The sequence below is a fragment of the Mirounga angustirostris genome, unplaced genomic scaffold (assembly GCF_029215605.1).
Source record: "Mirounga angustirostris isolate CCGP_5_RB_7025 unplaced genomic scaffold, mMirAng1.0.hap1 SCAF_17, whole genome shotgun sequence".
Classification (NCBI taxonomy): Eukaryota; Metazoa; Chordata; class Mammalia; order Carnivora; family Phocidae; genus Mirounga; species Mirounga angustirostris.
In genome coordinates this window covers 49,796,105-49,819,518 of record NW_026991725.1, presented here as the reverse complement: position 1 = coordinate 49,819,518, position 23,414 = coordinate 49,796,105, and the positions used below count along the sequence as shown (strand labels likewise).

At 51.0% G+C, this 23,414-nt stretch overlaps 1 protein-coding gene across 1 annotated transcript; it reads left to right on the top strand.

Annotated features, from left to right (window-relative positions):
- The first annotated feature begins 548 nt into the window (after positions 1–548).
- Positions 549–22,749, top strand: LOC123854791 (myosin-3). The gene is made up of 40 exons (XM_064582121.1): positions 549–632; positions 1,251–1,461; positions 2,773–2,916; positions 3,312–3,468; positions 4,604–4,631; positions 5,395–5,503; positions 6,073–6,165; positions 7,104–7,167; positions 7,246–7,344; positions 8,066–8,169; positions 8,255–8,393; positions 8,794–8,912; positions 8,996–9,145; positions 9,870–10,040; positions 10,142–10,448; positions 10,561–10,631; positions 11,265–11,352; positions 11,441–11,558; positions 11,961–12,084; positions 12,174–12,310; positions 12,397–12,652; positions 12,853–13,095; positions 13,186–13,362; positions 13,475–13,620; positions 13,699–13,789; positions 14,214–14,603; positions 14,707–14,833; positions 16,143–16,261; positions 16,435–16,631; positions 17,013–17,196; positions 17,847–18,012; positions 18,278–18,402; positions 19,181–19,489; positions 19,591–19,794; positions 19,870–19,995; positions 21,122–21,292; positions 21,386–21,490; positions 21,653–21,748; positions 21,857–21,994; positions 22,572–22,749. The coding sequence occupies exons 2-40, from the start codon at positions 1,258–1,260 to the stop codon at positions 22,596–22,598; spliced, it is 5,823 nt and encodes a 1,940-aa protein (XP_064438191.1). The 5' UTR covers positions 549–632; positions 1,251–1,257; the 3' UTR covers positions 22,599–22,749.
- Positions 22,750–23,414: the final 665 nt, after the last annotated feature.

The window sequence follows — 23,414 nt, the reverse complement described above, 5'->3', positions numbered from 1 at the left end:
TCCCTATGACCTCGTCTTTGGGTGCCCGCTTGGGTAGGGTCCGTCTGCACATGCCATGGACCGAGGCCTGTCCACCGTGGCCTGCTGTTCTCCCTTGGCCGCTCTGACCCATGCAGAGGGCCGGGGAGGGGGGCACTCCGTGCCTTCCCCTGCCCTCTCCCCCGCCCCACCGGGGCTGTGTGCCTCTCCAGCACCCCGTCCCCTCAAGACCACGCTGGCTGTGCGGCAATGACCACTGTCAGAGACATCTCTCTGTCCACCGAAGACTAGGAGACCTGACCCTGTGGCTGGAACCCCAAGGTTCTTCTCGGGGATTCTGACCTTACTGCCCGGTACTGGGCAGTCCTGGGAGGCACTGCCGGTTGGAGCCAGATGTGGGGGCAGCTGGGGTTTTCCTGCCTTAGTGGCTTCCCTGTGGGTCGTGTCCCATTTGCTCCTCCAGCTTGCGCCTGGGGCAAGGCTCTTCTTAAGTGATCAGCCTTGGTCCTTATGTAGTTATCCCAGCAAGAGCTGCTCAAAGCTGAACCGGACACTCCCCCGTGTCCCGACTCTGCCTTTTGCCGATTTATTGCAGGTCTGATTTTTCCACAGGTGCTGTTTTGTGCTGCCTTCCTGTGGGTGTGACCATTCAGGTGAGAAAGCTGATCGGGTCCCTGGGCTGTTGGAAGTCTCCAGGTAATCCCAGGTTCCCCATTCCTCCCACCTCCCAATGGCCTTGAGGGCGCAGAGTCTGAGAGAGCTCGGACAAGCGCAATTTTGGCGGAAGAGGAAACTTCCAGACCAATGCTGGCATCCGATGCTGCTTCCAGTCTGAGCCACTAAAGGAAGCCAAAGCTGGTTTCCTTGTGTGAGGAGGTAGCCATCTTGAATCTGAAGGGTCCAAAAATTCCTTAGCTATTTGCACCTTAGCACACTCTCTTTGAAGAACGGTTATTTTTTTATAATGTTTACTTGCAAAGCTTTCCTCGGCAACCGCTGAGTTTTGCAGACCAGGAAAGTGAGGTCCCGGGAGCTGCACTCATCCCTGGGGGCCCTTCACGGTCAGATCCAAACCTTGGATCACTTGTGCTCTGTACCCTTTGCGAAGAAAAGCCACGGGGCAAATATGTGTACATGTGATTTTTGCAGCACTTGGGTCCCGCGGGTGGAGCCCCGGGGGATGGAGGGCGGCCCGGCTGCTGGACCTCTGCTCACGGGGTGCCGCGGGCAGGCGGAGCGGGCAGGGCATCACCTGCCCATCTGCCTTCCAGCGGCACCATGAGTAGCGACACTGAGATGGAAGTGTTCGGCATCGCCGCTCCTTTCCTCCGCAAGTCGGAAAAGGAGAGGATCGAGGCTCAGAACCAGCCCTTTGACGCCAAGACCTACTGCTTTGTGGTCGACTCAAAGGAGGAATACGCCAAGGGGAGAATTAAGAGTAGCCAGGATGGGAAGGTCACGGTGGAAACCGAAGACAACCGGGTAAGCCTCTTGCATGCCCTGTGCAGGCCCCCGGGGCCCTCTGTCTGCCCGGCAGGGTCCCCAAGTCTGTGCACCTGCCCACCCCGGCCACTTCCAGAGGTGGCTCTGGCACCTGGATGCCTCGCATGGCTTCCCTGCCTTGGCTTCCCAGGTGCCCTCAGAGACAGCAGAGTGAAAGTTGGCCTCGGGTTGAAGGGTAGAAGGACAACCCGGTTGTGGCCGCTCTTTGCCAATGTTCATGTCACTTTTGGGCATCGCAAGGGTGTGGGGCTTCCCAACAGTGAGAAGACATCCTTCAGTAAAATACTCTCCTTTGATAGACTGGGTTTCCCTACTTCTTCTAGCAGTAGCCGTCTAGCTGAGGAAGTAAGGGAAAGTGAGTAAGGGATCCTAGTGGACCACAGGCTCCATGTGAAATGGCAGCCTCCCTATTTCATGAAGGCCATGAGCAGCGTAGCCTACTATGTTCTGTCCTTGAACATGGTAGTGAAATCCTGGACTTCACTAGCTTCTGAAATCGAGACCAGAAGAATCTGGAAATGTTCTGAGGAAACTTAAAAAAACATTAAAAGAAGAAAAAGGAAAATCTGAAGGAGGAGGGCATAGTGTCATTGGGTTGGGTGTGAAGAAAGCAGGCAGTGAGATTCGCCCTTCGAGGCCACCACCCCCTGAGGCTCCCAGAGGGGGGCTCTCTGTACATGTCAGATGTCGGGGCTGAGAGTGGGTTTGCAAAGCAGCAGTGAAGGGGGAATCTAGGGGGTCTAGACCCTTCACAAGAAGGGCTTGTTGCGGGGCGCCTGGGTGGCTCAGTCGTTAAGCGTCTGCCTTCAGCTCAGGTCGTGATCCCAGGGTCCTGGGATGGAGCCCCACATCGGGCTCCCTGCACCGCGGGGAAGCCTGCTTCTCCCTCTCCCACTCCCCCTGCTTGTGTTCCCCCTCTCGCTATGTCTCTCTCTGTCAAATAAATAAATAAAATCTTTAAAAAAAAAAAAAGAAGGGCTTGTTGCATGGGGCGGTTTAAGTGAATCCTGCTTGAAGGCAGGAGAAGGCAGGTTTCCCACCCGCCTTGCCCAGAGATGGGAGCGCTGTAGAGAGAAAAGGGTTAAATCCCTGAGTGACAGAGACAATCACACGCTCCCGGTGCCCCTGTGAGCCGCCCCCGGCCCCATCTTCTTCCGTTGTCCAAAGGTCCTTCTCCCCAGGGCTTGCCCCTTGGGATCCGGGCTCTTCGTGGGAGACAAATAAAAAAACGGAAACAGGGGCAAGACACACAGAGGACACGAGGTAGTCACCGTACCTCTCCCCACTCAGACCCTGGTGGTCAAACCAGAGGACGTGTATGCGATGAACCCCCCCAAGTTCGACCGGATCGAGGACATGGCCATGCTGACGCACCTGAACGAGCCCGCCGTGCTCTACAACCTCAAAGACCGCTACACGTCCTGGATGATCTACGTCAGTGCCTAGGGTCCCTGGGGCGGTCGGGGCAGTGGGCTGGAGATGTGGGTGACCAGGGTGTGACACAGCTGTTGAACAGAAGAGGGGAGACTGGAGGAAAAGGAGGAGGAGGGGAGGAGAAAGGCAGGGGGTAAGGGAGGAAGGTGGGATTAGGAAGAAGAGAGGCTGGAAGCAGGGAGCAGGGAGCAGGGCAGGAGAGCCAGCCGAGGGCTGGGGCTGGGCAGGGTCACTTGCTAGTCGCAGGAGGGCCGGCCGGTCCCCTCTGCATCTCTGCGTCTCATCTCTAAAGAGAAACCCATCCCTCCTTTACAAGTTTAGTGTAAAGAGACAGAATAACAGCGGCAGAGAGCTTTACACTCGCACACGCGCACGCGGTTTTTCCACTCCCACAGACCTACTCGGGCCTCTTCTGCGTCACGGTCAACCCCTACAAGTGGCTGCCGGTGTACAACCCCGAGGTGGTGGAAGGCTACCGAGGCAAGAAGCGCCAGGAGGCCCCGCCCCACATCTTCTCCATCTCCGACAACGCCTATCAGTTCATGCTGACGGGTGAGTCTCTGGGAGGGGGAATGCCATGGAGGGGCCCCCACACAAAGGGAAGAGGGGAGGGGTAGTTAAAGAGGCTGGAAGAGGCCAGATCTTTTAGGGATGGCAGGCCCTGCTAGGAAGTTTGGATCAAACATGAGCATAAGCAATGTCCACAATAGCCAAACTGTGGAAAGAGCCAAGATGTCCATCGACAGATGAATGGATAAAGAAGATGTGGTATATATACACAATGGAATATTATGCAGCCATCAAAAGGAATGAGATCTTGCCATTTGCAACAACGTGGATGGAACTGGAGGGTATTATGTTGAGCGAAATAAGTCAAACAGAGAAAGACATGTATCATATGATCGCACTGATATGAGGAATTCTTAATCGCAGGAAACAAACTGAGGGTTGCTGGAGTGGTGGGGGTTGGGAGGGATGGGGTGACTGGGTGATAGACACTGGGGAGGGTATGTGCTCTGGTAAGCGCTGTGAATTGTGCAAGACTGTTGAATCTCAGATCTGTACCTCTGAAACAAATAATGCAATATATGTTAAGAAAAAAAAAAAAGAAGAAGAAGAAGGTAGCGGGAGGGGAAGAATGAAGGGGGGGAATCGGAGGGGTAGACGAACCATGAGAGACGATGGACTCTGAAAAACAAACAGGGTTCTGGAGGGGAGGGGGGTGGGAGGATGGGTTAGCCTGGTGGTGGGTATTAAAGAGGGCACGTTCTGCATGGAGCACTGGGTGTTATGCACAAACAATGAATCATGGAACACTTCATCTAAAATTAATGATGTAATGTATGGGGATTAACATAAGAATAAAAAAATTAAAAAATAAAAAAAATAAACACAAGCATAGATTAAACCGTATGAAACCAACATTTTGGGGGGGCGAAGAGGAAGATTGACAATTTCACATAGTTCAACCCGGTGGGATGAAAAGCCGCTGGTTGGTTCAAAGCAGAGGCTTCACGTCTGAGTGTCACTGTCAAGAAGGAGGCTCTTCCAGCCGCCCCCAGGACCACACAAAATGCTATAGGGAGGAGGCCTGGCGTAGCGAACCGTGACTGCTTGACAAGGGGCAGAGGGCTGGGGAAGCTCTTCATATTGCTGTCAACTCTGTTTCATTTTTTTCCTTTGGCAGATCGTGAGAACCAGTCCATTCTGATCACGTAAGTATCCAAGACCTAGAGCAGCTTCGTAGCTATGGCTCTTTGTCTCCAAGGCAGGAGCCTAAGGCACCGTTTGCTCTACTCTGTTAATTAGAAAGTAGGGGCGCCTGGGTGTCTGCCTTCAGCTCAGGTCATGATCCCAGGGTCCTGGGGTCAAGCCCCGCTTCGGGCTCCCTACTCAGTGGGGAGCCTGCTTCTCCCTCTGCCTCTGCCCCTGCTTGTGTTCCCTCTCTTCAAATAAATAAATAAAATCTTTAAAAAAACTGAAAAAGTACTTAGAGCAGGGGCGCCTGGGTGGCTCAGTTGGTGAAGCGTCCAACTCTTGATTGCTGCTCAGGTCCTGGTCTCAGGGTCGTGAGATCAAGCCCCTCGTCGGGCTCCACACTCAGCGGGGAGCCTGCTTGACATTCTCTCTCCCTCTCCCTCTGCCCCTCCTCCCCTTGCACTCTCTCTCTCTCTTTAAAAAAAAGAAAAGAAAAGTACTTAGAGCAGAGTCTGTGATGAAAAGACGGAGATGGGGATGCACACACAGGAGAGTATACATAAGTTCTCGAAAACTGGAATCACCCACGGTCAGGGCAGCTCAGCTGTGATGAGGCTTCCCTTGGGCCTCAGCCTCTCCAGTAGTTTCTCACACTTGCCTGGTAGGGGGTGTGTCCGCTGTGGCTCGTATGTCCAGGCCTCTGTGTGACATCTTGGGGAGGCTGTTCACACTAACAGGACACATTTCTCTCTCCCTCTCTCTTTCGATCACTCCAAATAGCGGAGAATCCGGGGCAGGAAAGACTGTGAACACCAAACGGGTCATCCAGTACTTTGCAACAATTGCAGCCACTGGAGACCTCGCCAAGAAGAAGGACTCCAAAATGAAGGTACGGGGAGGGAAAGGCTTGCTGTGTTAACTTCACAGCGAGGGGCGAGGGCAGGCGAGGATCTGAAGTCCTAAGAGACCCAATTACTGCAGACAACCCAGGGTGTGGTTGATCTTCCAGGACCAGATCCTGTGACTTTCTAAAAAAGCAAGGCTCGAAGGCTTACCTAAGGAAGGTCATTTTGGGAGAAGCTCAGAGAGCTTGTTCTTTTAGGGCAGAATCACATGTACCGACTTAAGAGAATTGTAGCAATACTCACTTTTCAAAACAGAGCGGTTACGACCCGTAAGAAATGAATGCAGACACCCGAACTCGCTGGAGAGAAGCAAGGCATTTTGAAGCATTAAGGGAACTTTACATCAAGACACCCAAGTACACCCATATGTCACAAAATAGCGGAAGCGTTTCAGCTGAGCCATGCGGAGGTTGAGACTTGTCCTGGAAAGCCAGGGGGACGGAGACGGGCTCTGCCATGGGCTTCCAGGCAGCAAGGGCGGGTAGGCGGGCAGAGCTGGGGAGCATTCCCAGGGTCACTTGCGGCTGCTTCCTCCCCTGATGTCTTGCCTTAGGGGACACTGGAAGACCAAATCATCAGTGCCAACCCATTGCTGGAGGCCTTCGGGAACGCCAAGACCGTGAGGAATGACAATTCCTCCCGCTTTGTGAGTCTGAGTTCAGTTCTGCTGGGGTTTCTCGGGCCCTTAGGACAGGCGAGTTTCCTGTCCTCAAGGAGGCTACAGAGGCTATGGGCTGGGGGCAGGGTGGGGTGGGGTGGGGGGTGAGAGGGTGGGGGGTGGGGGGGAGGGCACATAGCCAATGACAGAATGAAACTCAGCAGCGAGACAATTTCATGAAAAGCTCAATAAACAGGGAGTAACTGGGGGCAGGGTCTCCTTTAGACAAGGCTGGCAGAAAAGGCATTGAGGGGGGCCGGCCTGGGAACCCCAAGATCTGTAGGATGGGGAGGGACAAAGGGAAGAGCAAGCACACACTCTCTGAGGGGGGGAAGGGCAGGTATAGTCAAGGGACCCACGAGAGTACGTGCGGCGGTAGCAAGGTGGACAGGAGGTGGGTTCCACAAGGTGGGGGAAGAGGTAGACAGAGGTCTGGTCATGTAGGAGCATGGAGGCCACGAGAAGGGGGCTGGATTTTATTCCGGAAGCGCCTGAGGGATTCTGTAAGCTGGGAAATGATATGGCTTCATTTGCATCTTGAAAAAGGTCACTCTGGGCGCCTGGGTGGCTCAGTCGGTGAAGTGTCTGCCTTCAGCTCAGGTCATGATCTCGGGGTCCTGGGATCGAGCCCCGCATCAGGCTCCCTGCTCTGTGGGGGGCCTGCTTCTCCCTCTGCCCCTCCGCCTGTCTCTCATGAATAAATAGATAAAATCTTAAAAAAAAAAACTGGATGGGGTTAGGGGTTTGGAGAAATTGTGGGGCAAAGGGCATGGAAGCGAGGGGACACATCACACTGGGCAGAGAAGGGAGAAGAAGGAAGACACACTGAATTTTAGGTAGGGGAAGAAAGCTCCTGTTCACGTTGCCCAGGAGACTAGCAGAACACATGGAGCCACGTAGACACTGGTGTCCCTTTCCCCCCACAGGGCAAGTTCATCCGAATCCACTTTGGGACCACTGGGAAGCTGGCCTCTGCGGATATTGAAACTTGTAAGTCAACCAGAGAGCAGATGGCGTCTCAGGGTGGGTGGGGCAGTTTGGAAAACAGCGCCGTGTTTGTGTCCACAGATCTGCTGGAAAAATCAAGAGTGACCTTCCAGCTGAAGGCTGAGAGAAGCTACCACATCTTCTACCAGATCCTTTCCAACAAGAAGCCCGAGCTCATAGGTGAGGCATCTGGGCCCTGACGTCACCAGACCAAGGAGAGCTGCACCTGCCTATACATAGGTGACTCGGCAGCCAACGGAGGAAGTCTGTTTTAGAAGTGGGATGGGGCTATTTTTGACAGCGATGTGCCAGTTTGAAAGAAACTGAATCCCCTGGGCAGGAAGGAGTTTAAACCACCAACTGAATTCAGCAAGGGCTCATGAAAACCTTCTGAACAACTAAGCATTTAATTGTCCTTCAGCGCCCCCTGGTGTTCTGACATAGGAAGCAGCCTCTCTCCAGACCAACAGCCCCTCGTCCCACACCCAACACAGGCTTGTGTGCACGCCGTGTGCTCGCTCCACAAAAGCCTGGTCCCAAAGCCTGGAAACAGGCTGCAGCCCTTCAACAGGTTTTGGAAAAGGCTATGATAATACCAAAGCACCTGTGCTTTCCCTCGGTGTGGGCTCCTCTCCTGACCCAGGCTCAGCTAGCTTCCCATATTAAATTTCCCCAACCTACACGGATAATGCGCCATTCACGTGCAGAGCAAGAGAACCTAAATGTTCTCTCGGGGGCTCTTAATCCACAGGGCACAGGCACGCTGCAGGAAAGCAATTTCTGACCCTAAATTCAATCTGAGCTCCAGTGGTGAAAGTCTCAGCCCAGAATCTAGGAGCTCAGATCCACCGGGTTTCCTTTGCATCTGTGTGACCTCTTTATTTGAAATTTCTTGTTTCAGAGCTGCTGCTCATTACAACCAACCCTTACGACTACCCGTTCATCAGCCAGGGTGAAATCCTGGTGGCCAGCATTGACGATGCGGAGGAGCTGCTGGCTACGGATGTAAGTAGAATGAGGAGGAGGGTGTGGGGTGCTCCTCCTCCATCACTGGGATCAGCCGACTAACATGCTGTTCTTTGGCTGCCAGAGTGCCATTGACATCCTGGGCTTCACCCCAGAAGAGAAGTCTGGGCTCTACAAGCTCACGGGAGCCGTGATGCATTACGGGAACATGAAGTTCAAGCAGAAGCAGCGGGAGGAGCAGGCCGAGCCGGACGGCACCGAAGGTACGAAATAACCACAACAGGCCATTCACCAGAGCTGGGTGAGGGGTCAGTGGAGATCATTTGCTGCCTCTTTTGAAAGCAGTGAATCCTCTCCTGGGCTCCAATGCCTACCGTTACCACCCCCATTTGCTGAATCACAGGAATGGGCCTGTTCCAAAGGCAATGAGACATGACCAGGGCTTTCTGGAACCCAGTCCTGCCTTCCCATGAAATCTATTGTATTCTCAGAGTGACTTAGCTTCCACTGGCCACATACAAGCATTTAAAGATAAGGGATGTAAAAACAGCCAAGACAAGCTTCGCCAAGCTTTGAAATGTCTGCAGAATTTTTCAAAGTTGTTCTTCTACTTTGCCAAGTATCAGGGGTGCCCCTTTGTGATCGTTTTTCTTTTCCTGGCAGTGGCTGACAAAACAGCCTATCTGATGGGCCTGAACTCGTCGGACCTCCTGAAAGCTTTGTGCTTCCCCAGGGTGAAAGTCGGGAATGAGTATGTTACCAAAGGTCAAACCGTGGATCAGGTAAGCTCCTGCTTCGAGGTTGCGAGAGATGCAGGCTTCCAATGGCCACTGCCTTCCAACTCCTGTGATCTTTCCCCCAACAGGTTCACCATGCTGTGAATGCCCTTTCCAAGTCAGTTTATGAAAAGCTGTTCTTGTGGATGGTCACTCGCATCAACCAACAACTGGATACAAAGCTGCCAAGACAACACTTCATCGGTGTTTTGGACATTGCCGGCTTTGAGATCTTTGAGGTCTGGGTTCCTTAGGATCATGTTTTCATGTGGGGTGGGATTGGTCATCATAATCCCATAGGAAGATATCAAGGTGAGCAACATGTCAGAGCATCACATCGTGTAGGAAACTGTAGGGCAGATAAGGTAAAAGAGAAACACCTTGCAGGGAGGGGGGTTGTATAATTTCAAGAGAGCAGAAGACTTGGGACAAGTGGAATTTTATAAAGGACATTGTTAAATGGATAAAAGAAAGCACTCAAATGCAATCATTGACATAGGTAGAGCCAGGCATATAGAGGATTTGATAAGCCAATCACGTGACCTTTACATAAATATCCTGCTGGTTCTGGGTTAGAAGCATATAGCCGTTCTTGAGAGCATATATTTTGTGTCTACCAGACACAAGACATGCTGGCGAATGGAAGATGAATTTGTAGTTTATAGAGGAAAACAGAAGGTATATATGGTACATGGAAGAGTAACTATAAAATAAGGCAGACCATGGTTGGTGCACAGAAGAGATCCCAACCACAGGGACTCAGGAGACAGAGAAACACTTTCTAGCTGGAAGTTCAGAGAAGTCTCCAAGGAAGAGATGTGATCTGGGCTAGACGTTGAAGAACGTGCCCATATCTGAAGGGTTAAATGAGCTGGCAAAGAGGCAAAGAGGAGGCAAGGTTGATGGGTCTTTGATTTTGAAGGAAGTCTGACTTTGCACGTGAACACTCTATTTTGGTATTAGTATAACAGCCTGGAGCAGCTGTGCATCAACTTCACCAACGAGAAGCTGCAACAGTTCTTCAACCACCACATGTTCGTGCTGGAGCAGGAGGAGTACAAGAAGGAGGGCATCGAGTGGACCTTCATCGACTTCGGGATGGACCTGGCTGCCTGCATCGAGCTCATCGAGAAGGTCTCCTGATCTGTCCACTCAGTAACGTCTTCTCATAAACTCTGTGGCTTATGCTACAGCTCATATTTACCCTATATGCATTTTGCTTTGCTTTAATCCAGCCCATGGGCATCTTCTCTATCCTGGAAGAGGAGTGCATGTTCCCCAAGGCCACAGACACCTCCTTCAAGAACAAGCTGTATGACCAGCACCTGGGCAAGTCCAGCAACTTCCAAAAGCCCAAAGTGGTCAAGGGCAGGGCTGAAGCGCACTTCTCACTGATCCACTACGCAGGCACCGTGGACTATAGTGTCTCGGGCTGGCTGGAGAAGAACAAGGACCCGCTGAACGAGACCGTGGTGGGGCTGTACCAGAAGTCCTCCAACAGGCTCCTGGCGCATCTCTACGCCACCTTCGCGACAGCAGACGGTAACAGACTCCACAGACTGCCTTGTATTCATGCTCTCTCCTGCCACTCAGTTCACAGGCCCGAGAAACCCCGGGAGATCTGAAAACAGCGCACGCCATCTTTGTCTTTCAGCTGACAGCGGAAAGAAGAAAGTCGCCAAGAAGAAGGGTTCTTCTTTCCAGACTGTCTCTGCCCTTTTCAGGGTAAGAAAAATACAGGCTTATTGGCTTGTAATTGGTTTAAGTGATCTCAAAATGAGCAATGTAGAGATTCTGACCTTGGTTTATTTAAGAATAGTAACGTGGTCTTACTCTGGTCTTACTCTGGTCTTAATCTGCTGTTACTTGGTGAAGCTGAATGGCAGTATGATAAAATATACATATATGAATATATATGATTATATAATATATAGTAACTATATAAATATATATAATATATAAACGAGATTTAACAAATGTTGGCCCAGAATTCAGTTATTTTGTACTGCTGGTAGTTGAGTTGGCTGGCCTAGGGGATGAGTCCTCAGCACAAACTTTCCCACTTGCCTGAGGGACCCAAGCAATAGCATCTCAAGCTCCCAGCAGAGCCAGACACATTTCTGGAATTGGTTTCAAAGAGCATTTTGTACGTGGTTAGTCTCTGGCTCACCGTGAGGCAAAAGACCATTATATCAGTTATGTGCCTGTACCTCTAGTCATTGGGTTATTTAAAAAAAGAGTTAAATAATTTCATTCTTTAGAATCATGATACGTTGAAAATATAGATCTTATTTTTCATCACGGTATATCTCCGTCTTTGTAAAAGCCTACAGTAGACTGTCAAATTTCATCTTTTAGGAAAACCTGAACAAGCTGATGTCAAATCTAAGAACGACTCATCCTCACTTTGTGCGCTGTATAATTCCCAATGAGACCAAAACCCCAGGTAAGACCCCTGCTGATGCTTGCTGTAGATGGTGCTCAGTTTCTGCAAAATCCCTCGTGAAGCTGATGTCTCTCGCTTCTCTTCTCAGGGGCTATGGAACACAGCCTTGTCTTGCACCAGCTTCGGTGTAATGGTGTTCTGGAGGGCATCCGCATCTGCAGGAAGGGATTCCCAAACAGGATTCTCTATGGGGATTTTAAACAAAGGTGTGTTACAAAAACGTTCTATATGCTTCTTGCTGTGGTGTGTAGATGCTGGAATTTGAGAGGGAGAAATACCAATATGAAAAGGCCCACTTCAACAGAGCAGTTGTAGACTTTCATGTCAAATGATTGACCTACCTCCCAACCAAGGTATACAGCTTTTTTCTTCCACGTTTTCTCAAGGGCGTGTCTGATATATGATACGGCAGTAAAAGGCCTGCCCTAAGCTTCAGGAGGCTTGGATTCCAGGCCACCACCTAGCAGTGTGACGATGGCCAAGTTTCTTTCCCTCTCTGGACCTTGGCCTTCTTGCCTGTTAGATAGAAGAGAGGCCTGAACTAGTTGGTCTCCAAGGTTAACGTCTTTGCTAATGGTCTGCGATTGTTTCTGTGTCTACAACGGCAGATACCGAGTGCTGAATGCCAGTGCCATCCCTGAGGGACAGTTCATTGACAGCAAGAAAGCTTGCGAGAAGCTGTTGGCCTCCATCGACATTGACCACACTCAGTACAAATTTGGACATACCAAGGTAATGCCTCGGTTCTGACAGATGCTGGCCCGCAGTCCCTTCTGGACTTCTCCATCACAGGGATTCATATCATCCTTCTCCCCTGGAAGGTGTTCTTCAAGGCTGGCTTGCTGGGAACCCTGGAGGAAATGAGGGATGACCGCCTGGCCAAACTGATCACCCGGACGCAAGCAGTGTGCAGAGGGTTCCTCATGCGTGTGGAATTCCAGAAGATGGTGCAAAGAAGGTCGAGCAGGGTCTCTGTTCAAACATCAGCTCTTTGGGGAGCACGGGGGGGGTCTCTCCTGGAAAGAACTCATATTTTGTTTTCAGGGAGTCCATCTTCTGCATCCAGTACAACATCCGTGCCTTCATGAACGTCAAGCACTGGCCCTGGATGAAACTCTTCTTCAAGATCAAGCCTCTCCTCAAGAGCGCAGAGACTGAGAAGGAGATGGCCACCATGAAGGAAGAGTTTCAGAAAACCAAAGACGAGCTCGCCAAGTCAGAGGCAAAAAGGAAGGAACTGGAGGAAAAACTGGTGACTCTAGTACAAGAGAAGAATGACCTGCAGCTCCAAGTGCAAGCCGTATGTGTTTAGGATTGTTTACCTTTGCTTGTGGATTTCATTATTTAGAAAGACAGGATTTGGGGTGGGGATTTTTGCTTTGCAGTTGGGATGCTTCCTAAAGGACTTCATTTATACCAAGGTACTGGAATGTCACAAACCTTATCTCATTAAAGGAAATCGTGATTCTTCTTTTTTTGTTGTTGTTTTTTGTTTTAAAGGAAAGTGAAAACTTGTTGGATGCAGAGGAGAGGTGTGACCAGCTGATCAAAGCCAAATTCCAGCTGGAGGCCAAGATCAAGGAGGTGACTGAGAGAGCAGAGGATGAGGAGGAGATCAACGCCGAGTTGACGGCCAAGAAGAGAAAACTGGAGGACGAGTGTTCAGAGCTCAAGAAAGACATTGACGACCTTGAGCTGACCCTGGCCAAGGTTGAAAAGGAGAAGCATGCCACGGAGAACAAGGTACTCTCTCTGTGGGTCTCTCCAGTTTCATGTAGTCATTGCAAACCAGACTTTATTTCTTCTTATAATTTGCTTGTGTCCTCTTCTTAGGTTAAAAACCTTACCGAGGAACTCGCGGGGTTGGATGAAACCATCGCAAAGCTCACCAGGGAGAAGAAGGCCCTCCAAGAGGCCCACCAGCAGGCCCTGGATGACCTCCAAGCTGAAGAAGACAAAGTCAATTCTTTGAGCAAAATCAAGAGCAAACTGGAACAGCAAGTTGATGATGTAAATAAATAATGCTAATGGGAGTCCTAGAACTTAAGGGTGGGAAGAGCCCTCCCCAGGAACCCTCGGGTGCAAAGAATTTGTTCTCAAAAGGACATGATGCCCTTTTCAGCTGGAAAGCTCCCTAGAACAAGAAAAGAAGCTCCGTGTTGATCTGGAAAGGAATAAAAGGAAGCTTGAGGGAGATTTGAAGCTTGCCCAAGAATCCATATTAGATCTGGAGAATGACAAGCAGCAGCTGGATGAAAGGCTCAAGAAGTATGTCCTAAAGCCACTGACTTCAATCTTCTGAGTCTCTGGCTATTCTGTCTTCACAGTCTGCATTTCCCTTCACAGGAAGGATTTTGAATACAGTCAGCTGCAAAGCAAAGTGGAAGATGAACAGACTCTGGGCCTCCAGTTTCAGAAGAAGATCAAAGAGCTACAGGTAGGAGGCATCCCGGATTTTTCTTTCACGTGAAGGTCATGCATGTGGGCTGGGTGCTGTCTGCTGTAAGCCATTTCGAGCAAGTGGGCAGGAGCATGGGTCTGCCTGCCTCATCAGTTTCCTTTCTCCTAGGCTGACATAGCAACGGTGAACAATTTTTCCATAACTTAAAATATATAATGATGGTATTGGGGAGTCAATATTTAGTTGAATGGACAATGTCCTAGGTTGGTCACTGCAGGGGTAATGACCATGTTGGGGCAGGAAAAATTCATAGTAAAGGAAATTAACAACAGTCCTATTTCCCTGGGAGAAGCCCAACCATTGGTTTGTTTAATGAGAATGGAAACTAGCCTGTACTTGACGTTCAGAGTGAGTCACCCTGGGGACCTACTGCCCATGGGTGAATGGCCGCCCTCCACAGGCTCGGATTGAGGAACTGGAAGAGGAGATTGAGGCGGAGCGGGCAACCCGTGCAAAGACAGAGAAACAGCGCAGCGACTATGCCCGGGAACTGGAGGAGCTGAGCGAGAGGCTGGAAGAGGCAGGAGGTGTCACCTCTACCCAGATCGAGCTGAACAAGAAGCGTGAGGCCGAGTTCCAGAAAATGCGCAGGGACCTGGAGGAGGCCACCTTACAGCATGAAGCTATGCTGGCCACCCTGCGGAAGAAGCACGCGGACAGCGTGGCAGAGCTCGGGGAGCAGATAGACAACCTGCAGAGGGTCAAGCAGAAGCTGGAGAAAGAGAAGAGCGAGTTCAAGCTGGAGATAGACGATCTGTCTAGCAACGTGGAGAGCGTGTCGAAATCCAAGGTGCTCAGGCAGGATGGGACCCAGTGCTTTTGAGGAGAGACACCTCTGGGTCATTCCAGTCTGAATACGGACTATAATGTTCTCCTGCTTCTCAATCCTTTAGGCCAACCTGGAGAAAATATGCCGAACTCTGGAGGATCAGTTGAGCGAGGCCAGGGGCAAGAATGAGGAAATTCAGAGGAGCATGAGCGAGCTGGCGACACAGAAGTCCCGTCTGCAGACAGAGGCTGGTGAGCGATTGGATGGGATGGGCCACACCTTGTGGTCGCCTCTGGGGGGATGGGGGGCAACTGGTCAACACCAAAGGGCAGCGCCGTGTGGGGGAGAATCTCTAGGAAAGCATCTTTTCGGAGAGAAGCTATCAGAATAACTCAAAAAAGAGTAGTTCAAAATATTGTGAAGGAGGCAACATTGAGAGTTCAATAAAAACAGGAGCGAGAAAAGCAGATCGGAACAAGAGGGGAGTCAGAATATCACTTGGTTCAAGCTCTTTCAACATTAATAATACCTTGCATCAGAAAGAATCTAAATGGCAGAAATGATACTAGAAATGAATTCCCAAGGCTCTTCTATTTGTTGCTGCACACGAATTCAGATTTGTGGTCTGCAATCAAGTGTTTTAAGAAAAGAGATAAAGAAACACAGCCAATTTGTATAGGTTTCTGGTATGTAGTAGAAATATAGGGAAACAAAGGCGCGCCTGGGTGGGTGGCTCAGTCGGTTAAGCACCTGACTCTTGATTTTGGCTCAGGTCATGATCTCAGGGTTGTAGAATTGAGCCCCATGGCTGGAACCACACTCAGTAGGAGTCTGCTTCTCTCTCTCTCTCCCTCTCCCTCTGCCCCTCCCCCTGCTCACAGTGCTCGCTCACTCTCTCTCTCTCAAACAAATAAATCTTATATATATATATAGGTAACATTATCTGGGGCTTTCACCTAGAAAACGTGGCCCCGCCTAGCCCTGGTCCTCCAGCCCATCATCCCAGGGAATCAATCAATCCTTTGCTGGCAGCCACAACCAAAACAACAAAGAAAAGAGGTCTAGTTGCCTCTTCTATAATCATCTTGGGGATTCAACTCTGGAGTCATAAGCTCTCTCCCTCCACCCTTTCCCTCTTACTTCTGCATGAGCATATAAACCTGAACCCACCACATTTACCCAAGAGTCTAACTTCAAATTACAAGCTATAAAGTCCTAAGGAAGGCACTATTTCTCTTAATGACAAATCAACAAGCAGCTGGACACACCAGCCCTGGAAGATCTGATGGGCGTTTTTAGGTGGTAATGTTTAAATTTACAATTGTTCTCAATGGGTTTTACTGACCAAAGTCACTCCAAGCTTCTAGTAGTTTAGAACAATACCTTATCAGTTGAGTCTTTGGTTTCTTTTTCACAGATATCTCTCCTCTCCCCCAAGAAAGGACCACACCTTGTCATTTACTCTCTCCCCGGATTTTAGCATGGTGCCTTACACACAGTAGGAACTTGATGAATGGATGAGTGCGTGAATAAAATGAAAATATTTCCTTCTGGACACAGGGGAGCTGAGTCGTCAACTGGAAGAAAAGGAAAGCATAGTGTCCCAACTTTCCAGGAGCAAGCAAGCATTTACCCAGCAAATAGAAGAGCTCAAGAGGCAGTTAGAGGAAGAAAGCAAGGTAAGTCATTTGAGGGACTGCTTTCCTGGTCTAACCTTCAATTACCACCTGCAGGAAAACAAGGCAACTTTATTCAGTAGGTGATGATAGCAGGAACACGCTTGGACTGTATCATGCACATGACACCAAAATGCTCATCCACTGGGGGCTCTCCTCTTTCTGGACTCCCGCAGGCCAAGAACGCCCTGGCCCACGCCCTGCAGTCCTCCCGCCACGACTGTGACCTGCTGCGGGAACAGTATGAGGAGGAGCAGGAGGGCAAGGCCGAGCTGCAGAGGGCGCTGTCCAAGGCCAACAGCGAGGTGGCCCAGTGGAGGACCAAATACGAGACGGACGCCATCCAGCGCACAGAGGAGCTGGAGGAGGCCAAGTATGCAAGTCCGTTTGCCGGTAGAAGAACGAGAGGTCTCAGATGATGAGATGATAGAGGGCACTGGCTTTAGAGCTACTTGGGAATGGTTTTCTTATGTTACGAGGTGTTTCCTCACTTCATCTCTCTTAATGCAGTGCTGCGCGCGCCATGAGAGGGACCTGGCGTTACCACACTCCATTAAGACAAACAACTTTGATCTCGGTTAGAGACAAGGCAGGTTATTGATCACTGGTTTTTAGCAGACAGGAAGTTCTCCTGGGCTTCAGAGAGCAAATGAGTGTTTGAGTCACACAGATGAGTGATTCCAACTTGATGAACAGTGACGTTCAAGAGAATTGAGATTTGAATAGCGCCTGCTTCTCTTTCACATGCTTTAAGGAAAAAACTCGCTCAGCGCCTTCAGGATTCGGAGGAACAGGTTGAGGCAGTGAATGCTAAGTGTGCTTCCTTGGAGAAGACCAAGCAGAGGCTGCAAGGGGAGGTCGAGGATCTGATGGTTGATGTTGAAAGAGCGAACTCTCTGGCTGCCGCTCTGGACAAGAAGCAGAGGAACTTTGACAAGGTGTGGGGTCAGGTCCACACAAGCTCACTGGGGCTCCCCAGTAATCATGGAAGGAGGAGACTGGGTCCCAGTCCTGCCTCTGCCCCACCAGCCGTGTGGCCTTGGGCAAGTCCTGAGCTTCACTGGGCTGTCGTTTCCTCTGGTGTAAAACGAAACGGGCGTGGGATGGGAGTGGAGGTCCCCTTCAAGCATTGTCAGAGGAGATGAACCAATTGCTAGCATGTGTTCAGCTCCAAATATTTTTGTTCCCCCACACTGCTGGGGGCCTGTCTGGTGGCTGACATGTGGGAATCTAACTCGAGCCCCATTGGAAGGCTCTCTGAAAGCCTCCCTTTTAGTATGACCTTAAGGTTGATCTGAACCCAAGTTTTAAGGAAATATTTAGAAGGGGAGGGCCATTCTCATATTAAGAAAAGGGCAGTTACGCCCAGAGACTACCTTCTCAGAGGATCCACGAGGTTTTTAGAGATGGCAACTGTTGCTGATATGTTACTGATCTTGAGCTCCTCAAATCATCAAGATCAAGGCACCAGGCAAGAGCCACTGCTGAGGGAACCCCAATTCTAGGAGTATTTCTGTTAATGCTTATGCTTGCTTAGGAGCTTGGAGCAGAGCTAATCAAGGGCACACCTCTCATGCCCGTGTTCCAGGTGCTGGCCGAATGGAAAACCAAGTGTGAGGAGAGCCAGGCAGAGCTGGAGGCATCTCTGAAGGAGTCCCGCTCCTTAAGCACCGAGCTCTTCAAGCTGAAAAATGCCTACGAGGAAGCCTTAGATCAACTCGAAACTGTGAAACGAGAAAATAAGAATCTGGAGCGTAAGCGGTTTGCGACAGCCTGACGTCCCCCTTGGCACTGTTGGGCATGGCTTCGGGACGCAAATCCCTGCGCACAGCTCCGTCAGGGCATGCACGGAAGGTGCCGTCAGCCGAGGGGGTGTGCGGAGCCTCTGTCCAGACACAATCTTATCTCTAGGGAACAGCCACCTTAGAATGACGGGGAACTATTTATAAAGCATTCGGTAAGTGTTTACCGTGCCCGGAAACCTGTGCAGAGGAGGTTTCCAAACTTATGTCTTTGCAGAGGAGATTGCAGATCTCACGGAACAAATTGCTGAGAATGGTAAAACCGTCCATGAACTGGAGAAATCAAGAAAGCAGATCGAGCTGGAAAAGGCAGATATCCAGCTGGCTCTTGAGGAAGCAGAGGTGGGCAGAATGCAAGCAGGCATCGGCGGGAGGGGAGTTGGGCACTGCCCCCCCCCCACCCGGGTGGAGCTGCAGCCTGTCGGGGGAGTGGGGAGGGGGCTGGCTGGCCTCCCTCTGTCTCCCTTCCTGCCTTCCCGTCTCTGTCAAGCCACAATCCCGAGGCCGGCTCCTTTCCTATCAAATGGCATGAAATAACACCTGTGGATTATCTTGGACTTAGTGAAGAAAAATCATTACATTAAAATAGGTCTAAAAATGAGATTTTACCAAACCTTATATGAACTTAAAGTATCTATAAGGTGCTATATGCTCCTAAGCATTAGGATGATTTAAATGTGATTATTGTTCGATAGTATAATAAAAAACAAACAGCAATGCAAGAGGGGTTATTTCTGCCCTGAAGGTAAGTTAGGGATTTAAAAAAAAAAAGAAGGGCGCCTGGGTGGCTCAGCTGGTTAAGCGACTGCCTTCGGCTCAGGTCATGATCCTGGAGTCCCTGGATCGAGTCCCGCATCGGGCTCCCTGCTCGGCAGGGAGTCTGCTTCGTCCTCTGACCCTATCCCCTCTCATGTGTTCTCTCTCTCTCATTCTCTCTCTCTCAAATAAATAAATAAAATCTTTAAAAAAAATTAAAATTAAAAAAAAGAAGATCGTTTTGAATATTGTATAGTCACAGTCATGAATATCCCGCTGAAGCTTTATCACCACAGAGAGTGGTGGTTTAGCAGGTTCTGTCCCTTCACTGGCACCATTTCTGTTTTGCTTTTGTTCTCTAAAGGCTGCCCTTGAGCATGAAGAGGCCAAGATCCTCCGAATCCAGCTTGAACTGACCCAGGTGAAGTCAGAAATTGACAGAAAGACTGCCGAGAAGGACGAAGAGATCGAGCAGCTGAAGAGGAACTACCAGCGAACAGTAGAGACCATGCAGAGCGCCCTGGACGCCGAAGTGCGGAGCCGGAATGAGGCCATCAGGATCAAGAAGAAGATGGAAGGTGACCTGAATGAAATTGAGATCCAGCTGAGCCACGCCAACCGCCAGGCCGCGGAGACCCTCAAGCACCTCCGGAGTGTCCAGGGACAGCTGAAGGTTTGAGACGGCTCCTTGGTGGGAACACTCAAAGAGGCTGACTCGCCTCACGGCCCTCCCGCCTCCACGCCAACTCGGCTTCTCCTTGCTTGTCTGGCTAGGACACCCAGCTACACCTGGACGACGCTCTCCGTGGCCAGGAGGACCTGAAGGAACAGCTGGCCATTGTGGAGCGCAGAGCCAACCTGCTGCAGGCCGAGGTGGAGGAGCTGCGGGCGTCGCTGGAGCAGACGGAGAGGGCTCGGAAGCTGGCCGAGCAGGAGCTCCTGGACGCCAACGAGAGAGTGCAGTTGCTGCACACCCAGGTGAGGGGTGGGCAGGCAGTGGGGAGAGCCCTGGGCCCGATGCACACCCAGTTAACACCGCTCCTCCGGCCCTAGAACACCAGCCTCATCCACACCAAGAAGAAGCTGGAGACGGACCTGACGCAGCTCCAGAGCGAGGTGGAAGATGCCAGCAGGGACGCAAGGAACGCTGAAGAGAAGGCAAAGAAGGCCATCACAGATGTAAGGCGCCCCCCCCCCCCGCCCCCACCTCCTGTGCTTGTGTGGTGGCCAAATTCGTACTGCATTGAAGCCCCTCCTTCTCCCGACCCTGAGATCGTTCCCCCTAGATAGATCGGGGCCTCCCCCGGGGCACACGGGGGTTGCATTCTGCTCCCAAACTGCAATCCATCTCTCCTGCATCAGACTCGGCACGTCCCCTCCCGCACTTTAAAAGGCCAATATGATAAATAATGGAGCATAGGAAAAAAAAAAAGACTGGAAAGGATTATAGTCCGTTTCTAAGGCCCACAGAGAGGTATGCTCTTTTCTTCAACATCTGACTTATTGCAAACATGAAAACGAGACCCTTAGATGTCGATGTTTCACCCAATGTCACCTGGCGTGAAGTTGGCTTCCCTCCCACCTGCACCGGACCCACCTGGGCCTGAGCACCCTGGTCCCAGCGGCCACAGCTCCCACAGCGCCACCTGCCGCCTGGTGGGGACCACTGTAGCTCTTCTGCTCTCGCGTCTGAGCGCCTGCCTCAATGCCCTGCCCGCCTTCCCTTAACTCACTATCCCCAAACCTGCCCTGTGGGTACCAACCGGTTTTCTCCAGGTCTTAGGTTCCTTTGAAAACATATTGGTGATGGGCGCCTGGGTGGCTCAGTTGGTTAAGCAACTGCCTTCGGCTCAGGTCGTGATCCTGGAGTCCCGGGATCGAGTCCCACATCGGGCTCCCTGCTCAGCAGGGGGTCTGCTTCTCCCTCTGACCCTCCTCCCTCTCATGCTCTCTGTCTCTCATTCTCTCTCTCTCAAATAAATAAATAAAATCTTTAAAAAAAAAAAAAAAGAAAACATATTGGTGATAATGAAGCATTTCCTGGGGCTGTAGGGGGGTGGGGGCGGGTAAGGTCCCAGAGAGGCCAGTTTAAGAAGGGGAAGAAACCATTTTCCATCTAGTCCCTGGACACTGCATTTCTGAGGTTCTGTTATGTACCCGGCATAGCTCTTCTCGTGTTCCATTGTGGAAGGGTGGGCTCAGTCATTGCCTTCCCTGTTGTCCTTCTTCTCTAGCATGGCTCTGGTCCTCGGGGGGCCCAGGTTTTGAGAGCCCCGAGGCACCTGATCTTTGTCTGCATTTACAGGCGGCCATGATGGCCGAGGAGCTGAAGAAGGAGCAGGACACCAGCGCCCACCTGGAGCGCATGAAGAAGAACATGGAGCAGACGGTGAAGGACCTGCAGCACCGTCTGGATGAGGCTGAGCAGCTGGCCCTGAAGGGTGGGAAGAAGCAGATCCAGAAGCTGGAGACGCGGGTACTGGCAGGATGAACCCCCGGCATAAGCAGTGCCTCCGGCCTCAGCCGCTCCTTGTCCGGCCCCAGACCAACTTCCCAACTGTTTCCCCAGATCCGGGAGCTGGAGTTTGAGCTTGAAGGGGAGCAGAAGAAGAACACGGAGTCTGTCAAGGGCCTGAGGAAATATGAGCGGCGGGTCAAGGAGTTAACTTACCAGGTGAGAGAAAGAAAGCCCCGGAGGCATTTTCTCTGCAGAGCACAAACACCGCCCTGGGTTCTCTCTCCAGAATATGGGAAGAAACCCGTGGCCCAGAAAACTGACCAGACCTCGTGCAACTCTGCCCCCTCCTCTAGCTACAGGCCGTGTTCTTGCTTTTAGAGTGAAGAGGACAGGAAGAACATGCTGAGGTTACAGGACCTGGTGGATAAGCTTCAAGTGAAAGTCAAGTCCTACAAGAGGCAGGCTGAGGAGGCTGTAAGTCAGACAGCTTGGGATTTTTGAACAGCAGCCTGGGCTGTCCCTCACTGGGAGCTCTGAGACAGGTGCATGCTCCCCTTACCTGCCTGGGCTCTTTGGTTTTAGGACGAGCAAGCCAACGCTCACCTCACCAAATTCCGCAAAGCTCAGCATGAGCTCGAAGAGGCAGAAGAACGTGCTGATATTGCGGAATCTCAAGTCAATAAGCTTCGCGCTAAGACCCGCGACTTCACCTCCAGCAGGGTAGGTGGTTCCCATGGGCACTAGAGGCCCCAGATGGAGAACAGCAAGTGAATGCCAGGGTTGTCGCTGCGGGGCCAGCTGGGAAGAGCCCACAGTGATGCAGACACCTTTGAGCTGGAAGGAACCTTGGAGAGCCCCGTGCCTTAGGACTTGGTCAGTCTCAGGCTCAGGAAAGGAAGGGATTTGCTTCAAGTCACTTAGCTGAGAAGAGCCCCACCAAAATGCAAGTTGCGATAAAGCAAACAACATCCTGAAAAGGAAGGCGCATTTTCCGGCTGCGGTCGTTCAGGCGCCCTCTGCTGGCGCTAAGTCTTCAGTCACTGTCTGTGTAGGTAACCGATAACCAGAGGTAGGAAGTCCCCAAGGGTGGGGCTTGCTCTCTGCGGGTCAGTTTCTCAGGCTCTGGGGTGACTCCCTCCACGTATGCAATCGTGTATTCTCCTGAGGTCCAAAAAAATATCCTGTGTCCTACCGAAAAACACAAGCAAGCAACTCCCCGATGCTTGCGGGGACAGGGGACAGGAGAAAATGGGTCTCTGCCATCTGACGTAACTAAAAACGCCTACTTTCTTTCCAGATGGTGGTCCATGAGAGTGAAGAGTGAGCGATCCTCTTCTGAGCAGGACGGAAAATATGCAAGATGTATATTTTCATGGTTCCTGGCCATTTCCGCGAATTTCCATGCGACTCCTTCATACGAATTAAACTTTGCTTCGTTTTCAACTCGAGGCTGTTTCACTGTATCTCTTTTCTCTTCCCTGGGTGGAAATGGCTCACTGCTCAGTGATTTTTGTGCCTGATGTTGAAATCTCCATCAGCAGATGTCTTGAAAAATTCCTCTGGTGTGTGTATTTGGGGACAGGGAGAGATTGCTTTTATTTATTTTTAAAGTTTTTTTTGTTTGTTTTTGTTTTTTTTAGAGAGAGAGAGAGCAAGCGGGGAGGAGTAGAGGGAGAGGGAGAGAAAGAATCTTAAGCAGGGTCCACATTCAGCGCAGAGCCCATGAGATCATGACCTGAGCCAAAAGCGAGAGTTGAACCCTTAACCAACTGCACCACCCAGGTGCCCCGAGAGATTTCTTTTAAATGTGAGATTAGATCATAAAGAAAAAATACTCTTAACCACTGCTTCAGCAGAGGGAGGAGGGTAGGAGAATTTGTCAGAAGAGGTGCCTCTTAGTGTGGTGTGAGGGAAACACACAGGCTCAGGTCAGGGAAAACCCTGGGTCAAGTTGAACAGGGTTATAGGGCAAGGGACAGATCCCCCTCCTCCACATTCTGTCAGGAAGGACCCCTGGAGTCCAGCAAGGATTTGTCGGGCAGCCCTCCATGCAAGTACTGTGGTCACTATTAAACATACACAAATGAATGAGGTACTGTTGGGTCCTTCAAGAGCTCTGTCAAGATCTACCACTGAGCCC

Coding starts and splice junctions, on each gene's coding strand:
- LOC123854791 (XM_064582121.1), top strand. CDS start 1,258: ATGAGTAGCGACACTGAGATGGAAGTGTTCGGCATCGCCGCTCCTTTC. Junction 21,293..21,385: donor TCCAGAAGCTGGAGACGCGG/GTACTGGCAGGA, acceptor CTGTTTCCCCAG/ATCCGGGAGCTGGAGTTTGA. Junction 21,491..21,652: donor TCAAGGAGTTAACTTACCAG/GTGAGAGAAAGA, acceptor TCTTGCTTTTAG/AGTGAAGAGGACAGGAAGAA.